The 6141-nt window shown below is 40.2% G+C and overlaps 1 protein-coding gene across 1 annotated transcript in view; it reads left to right on the forward strand.

Annotated features, from left to right (window-relative positions):
- Positions 1 to 4679, forward strand: part of LOC104412478 (transcription factor IIIB 90 kDa subunit-like) — a gene marked incomplete at its 5' end in the record, with an annotated part of 30013 nt that extends 25334 nt beyond the window's left edge. The window contains 2 exons of the mRNA XM_010023210.1: positions 4175 to 4446; positions 4626 to 4679. Coding sequence (XP_010021512.1) covers positions 4175 to 4446; positions 4626 to 4679 — 326 coding nt within the window. The remainder of the gene's footprint in view (positions 1 to 4174; positions 4447 to 4625) is intronic.
- Between the last annotated feature and the right edge of the window lie 1462 nt (positions 4680 to 6141).

The raw sequence follows: 6141 nt of genomic DNA on the forward strand, positions 1-6141 counted from the left end.
AAATGTGTAAGAAAGTCAGGAAGCTGTTGTCTTGAGTTTTGTTTTATAAAGTAGAGTGCGGCAGGGTTTAAAGGTGTGGCAGTCCTTTTCCATCCAGTGGAGCAGTTCAATTAGTTTGAGTTTGTAACACAGATGTAATCTGGTGAATAGAGAGTTGAGCAGATTGTTAATAAATTGCATTGTAATTTTGGTTGTTCCCACTGTTTTGTCTGAGATCAGAAGGTTTGTTGCATCCTTCCAGATAGCTGGACCAACTCACCGCCCACTGGGACCAAATGGTCAAACTGGCAGAAAGGGCATTAGCCAGCCATTAGAGCTGATTGAAGCCACACTGGTAGTCGCGAGCAAATGATAGAGACTGTTAGGAGATAAACAGTAAATGGAAGGTTATAAAATGCCACCCAGCTAGTGAGGAGCAGTGGGAGTATGTTCAAGGGCTGATAGACGTAATGCAGTACTGTAGGTTTGCCGGAGGGAATTGCTCATCTTCCTGGCCCTGTGCTTGCAGCTCCTCCACAGCTCCTCCCTGCACTGGCTGTATCACTGGGGGAGCAGTAACTCATGTAGGAAGGTATCTGAGTGCTTAGCAAGGTTTGTGGCTACTGTTGCACAGTCATGAGGGCTTTTCATGTTGAGGGCTGGTAATATGAATAGGTATTTGGTCTCTGCTCATGTTTATCTTTGTCAACAATATCTGGAACATTGGATAGAGAATTTTATTTCGATCAGTTATTTTCTTATGCCCAGTTTCTCTAGGTATGAACATCTGCTCTTAAGATAATCAACAGATTAAGTTGCTGTATTTATAGTTAAAATATTACAGAGATGTAGTTTTCATCTCTGTAAATGTCATTGGTGAGATTGGCAGAAAAGGTTGGAAGTCACAAAATTAAATATGTTTGGTTGTTATCTGACTGAGATGAGGGCACTGTACAACAGTTTGGTACTGTACTGCAGAACTGGGGCAAGAGTCATTTAGGTGATACCTGTCTTGTCTTTTCTTGGAGCTGCCTTTTTGAACAGAGATGGTGCTTGAATCTCTGAAGGGACATGCTATTTTGTGTTCCTGCAGAAAAATATAGAAGCATGAATGCTGATACTAACTTTTCCAGCTTTTTTTTTTTTGTGTGTGTGTGTGTGTGTGTTGCATAAGATACCAGAAAATAGAATTTTGTTGTTGTGTTAAATTCAAGGGGTGTTGGGCAACAACAAAGCTTTTGATCTATCTTTGGTAAATAGGAAACTGGTTACAGAATATAAATATTTATCTTAGATGATGTTATAAGAAGTACATTTCTTTCTCTCATGTAACTGATAAGGACAAACTCAAGTTAGTCATCGAGATGCACATAATTTCTACGATGCTTCTTGTCCTGTGTTAAGCTGTTCATTTTGGGGATCAATGGCAGTGTAACAGTTGTCTAATTTTTCCACAAACTACATGACTGACATAATGTTGGAAAGCAGCTTGAGGGAGTACTAGCACACAGGATTAAAGCCTTCACTGCTCTGCTGCTGGAGGCAGTCAAAGAAACAGATTTACCCTTCCTGTGCTCTTAGATCTCTTTGATATTTGTCAGTAGACAGTGACTGGCTACCTCTAAAGTAATTGCATTTTAAGAATATTGGTGCTGGATGGAGAGCTCCCCCCCTCTTCTTCTGGTATGGTTTTTATTTCTCAAGAGCCTTCTGAGGTGGGGAGCCCTGAATGAGGGTGGTGGTCTTGGGAGAAGGATTGCCTTGTAATGGGGATGGGCCAGGGGAGTGCTGGAGGAGAAGTCTCATGGTTGCTTGTCCTGTTCTTACTCTGCATCTCCACTCATTTGGGCTGTTCTCTGGTGTGTGCCCTCGACCACATCAGCTGCTGCCATGGTATGGGAGGCTTCCTCATTGCTTCTTGCTTGGTGTCTTGCATGAAGCTGGCCCTGTGGAGCCAGGTGGGCCCTGCATACTGGTTCCACTATTGGCCCAAGAAGCATTCAGGAGCATATGTGGTTTTCCTTTGCATCGGAGCCACTGTCCTCTTCTCCATGTTTTTACAAAAGCTTTACTTAAAAGCAAAATTCAGCTGACACTTAAAACTGCTGAAATTATTTGTTATCAGCTGCCATTCTGACTTTTAGGACACTGAACTGCACCAATTTACCTAAAGGGAATGCTGTGTACTTGCTGCTGCAGTGATTCCAGTCTGGATCTCCCTGCAGCTGAGTTCATGGGCATGGTCATGTCTGTCCTTTTTTAATTATTTTTAAATGGTTGTATGTCTGCATGTAGTGACTAAAATCTCTACAGGTGACAGTTCTTTGTGTCTTCGTCTCAGCAGCCACACATGGCAAATGCAAACAGATAAAAAAGGAAGCTCAGGTGATAGGAAGAGGCAGCTTTCCATAGCCTTGCTGATCCACACTGACCTCTAGAGCGGACTTGTTTTTGGAGGGGTTGATCAGGGAAGCTGCTGTGCTGCCACTGCAAAAATGAGTTGTAATAGTCAATACCAGGTACGTTTTTTTTGCCCACAGGTGGGTATAAACAGATTCTTTCTTAGGGGCGTAAAGTTGTGATCTCCCCTTCAGCACACAGTTGGTTGAGTGTGGAAAAAATATTGTGGGACAGCAAGTACTAGTTAGTATCTTGGTTTTGGCAAGATGTGATATTTGTATTTGAGGCTGGTGTGTGCCAGTCCAGGGCCTGCTGATGGCAGTGGTAAAACTGTTCACATAATGGGCTTTAGATTACTCTTAGGTAGCTTATTGTACCCACGTCTCCTGCAGAAGGTGATGTATCTATCCTTCCTCTGTGGTTACTTCTTCATCCAGATGTGTTACACCTGGTTGACTAGTGTGCCTTAAAGGAGATCACGTTGGTGAGGGCACTAATTGCCACATAGGCAGGAAGGGGAAGCTGTTGCTTTGTGGTAGCTTCTGTTTGGCTGGAGTCTTGCTGACCCTGGCTGTGTGTCACAGTTGTTTTTTATTAAAGCCAGATTGAAGCAGCATCTTTGGCAGAAGGTTGTTCAGAGGTGAAGCATTTTTACTGTGTTGTTAGTGATGATGGTGTAGGGATTTGCATAAACTAAGAAGTGCAGTCTGTGCAGGTGCTGGTGTTGATCTGGTAAGCATTGTGTGGTCACCATCACTTTCTGTGAGCAGTGGAGGCTGAGGTGCAGGGCAGTGCTTCCTTCAGCAAAGCTACTCATGACATCTCTGAAGGGAATAGATGAACACTTCCTGTAAATACACGTACTGGAAACATCTGCCCGGCACATTGAATTAAAGGATTTTTCTTGATGTGCCATCTGACCCCGTATGCTGAGGAACTCCAGTACTTTGTTTTCCTCGTGACTTCCCCCAGCTTTTTCTTAAGCTGTCTTCTTGGCGCACTCTTTCGAAGCCAAAGCTGTGAGGATGCACTAGACCTCGTTTCCCGCATCTGTCCCAGCAGCTGTACCACTTCCTGCCATGAATCATCCAAAACACACTCTTTTTATTGTTTCACTTAAGGGTGATGGCACATTTGTTTTTCTGAAGCCACAAACTAATCTCAGCAGTCTGGCAGCCAAGCCTTAAATGAAGGCTTGGGTGCGATAGCCTTCAGAGGAAGTACCTTCCATCAGTGGTGATCTCCAAGCAGAGCTCCTTTCCTTGTGGGCTTTAGCTGTGGTCAGAGGAACTGCAAACTTCATCACTTCTTGGAGAGCTGCAGCAAAATGTCTCCTTCTGCTTCAGTGTCAAGCATGCCATGACCTCCTGTTTTCAGTTCATCAATACAGCTAACCAGTGCTAATTGTCAAACGATGTTAAGGGAGGGGGGCATCATCTTTTGTCTGAGAAATCTTGGCTATGTTCTGAATCCTTTCTGGGGCTGATGTTTGCAGCTTTGTTTTCCAGGGCTCATTGATTGCATGTATTTCAATTCTACCAGTCCAAAAAGAGGCATTTCTTTGTCCTCAGAAGCTGAGAATATATAGTTCCTGAAATTTGAGAGCTTATTGTATTTCACAGGGAGATGAAATCCAAAATACACCCCTCAATTTTGTCTTCAAAAAAAAAAAAAAGCACCAAAGAAACCCACCTCGCAAAAAACCCTGAACAAACAAAATGACCTAAAAGCACATTAACTACAAAGTTCTTAAGCCTTTTGTTTGTTTGTTTTGTTTCCTTTTTAATTTTTCTAGGGAAACGTCAAATTCACCACTTGGGAAACCAGCTTCAACTCAATCAACATTGTCTGGATACAGCTTTTAATTTTTTCAAGATGGCTGTGAGCAAACACTTAACCCGGGGGAGAAAGATGACCCATGTAATTGCTGCATGCCTCTACCTGGTGTGTAGGACAGAAGGAACTCCTCGTATCCTTTCACATTTAAAAATTAAAACTAAATTTGAAACAGACATACTTTTAGCAAGTCAACTCTCCCAGTTAAACCTGGTTTCAAAATTTGAAAAGGTAAGTGATTAGGAGGGAACTTTTTTACTGTTGGTTTTATATAATTAATTGAATACGAGTTCAAGTAAAAATTGTCCCTTTCTAAATGTACAATATTGATATTTACAGGGAGCTATAAATGTCACTCTGCTTCCCATCAATAATTCTAAAGTTCTTTTTTCTCAACATTTTTTTTCTAGTATAAAATTGTACTTTTCCTGTATTTTGCTTGGGCTTACTTGTTTGTGGTGTAAATTTATTTTGTTTTTTCTTTTTTAAAACAAATGAATATTAACCCCAAGCCTCCTGCAGCGTCAGTGTTAAAGAACAGGTTGAAGTTCCAGTAGGTTTTCCATCAAGATACTTGGATTTCCTTCTTTTAATGTTTATGGGAAGGTCAGTATCACTCCCATTTTAGTTTCAGGGGGAAAGGCATTTGATAAATTCTGAAGTTTGCGCAGAGATCATTAAGGAAATCAGTGGCTGGAGGTGGGATTGCACACAAGCCAGATTTGCAAGTGAGCACTTCTTGCTCTACGCCATCCCTAATTTTGTCTTGTAGAACTTACTTTAAATTATTTAAAGTATTTTTAAGTATTTAAAGCTTACATGGATTGTAATGACCATGCAAATTTATTTGTTTTATGTATTTATATTTCTTTTATGTTGTGTTTCAGTTGCTGGAATTTAGAGTTTGTTATCAAATAATTACTTCTGTGTTATTTTAGTTCTTTTCTACTTTAAAGCAGCATGTGCATATCATCAGTATTCTGTTTGATTTGTTGCTTTTTCTTGATTGCTCTTCTCACTCTGTTTTAGCAGTTGAACAGCTTAGCTTTTCTTTTAAGATTGAAATTAAATTGGTGGGGGGGTTTTGTTGTGTTTTTGTGTGGTGTTTTCTTTTTTTTTTTTGTTTTTTTTTTTGTTTTTTTTTTTTTCCTCCCCCAGAAACTACACTCAGTATTCTAAAATTAGTGCTTTCTGATAGTGTTGTGGTCATTGCATTTGCATGGTAAAAAAGATGTTTTTGCAGGAATAATGGAATTAAAAGGAAGGCTTGCCTATTACACTGGTCTTTTCTAATGTAAAGTCTCTGTGTCAGCTTTGAACAGTAGAACTCTATCATTGCCATAAATACAGTGTTGATTTAAAAGCATTACCGATACTTTTTTTTAATACCCCTGTCACAGTTTAAAAGTAATTTATTTACAGTTGTTATTCGATACTGCTGAATGATAGCCTAGCCATAATATGGAAATCCATGTTTCCCCACTGGTAGTGATGATAAAACATTCGAAGCAGTATCAGCTGTAAGAGGCAATCAGGTACATTGCAGTGTAGCAGCCATCAGTACGCAAAGGGGGCTAAACTTTTCTAGCAAACAAATGAAAAGTCTTTAACTTGTTCTCTATCCTTCTTTAAAATTCTTCAGCGTGTATCTCAGCTGTGTGCAAGATATACTGGTCTGGTTGACACTTCATACATACCTAAATTAATTTCCCAACTTCTTTTGTTAAATGGAGATAATATCACATGTGATACTTTACTCCTGTTATTTCATGTGGAGTATGAGTTAGACTGCAGTGATGTGCTCTTGTCTTTCTGTATCTGTATCACAAAGTACTCCAGCTTCATTTGCACTGTTACTGTGCTGCCTGGGAATCAAGAGGTAGTAATGTATGACTGTGTCTCAATTTTGTTAGTGTTGATTTTTAT

This window comes from Nestor notabilis, unplaced genomic scaffold (genome assembly GCF_000696875.1).
Source record: "Nestor notabilis isolate BGI_N333 unplaced genomic scaffold, ASM69687v1 scaffold13761, whole genome shotgun sequence".
Lineage (NCBI taxonomy): Eukaryota > Metazoa > Chordata > Aves > Psittaciformes > Psittacidae > Nestor > Nestor notabilis.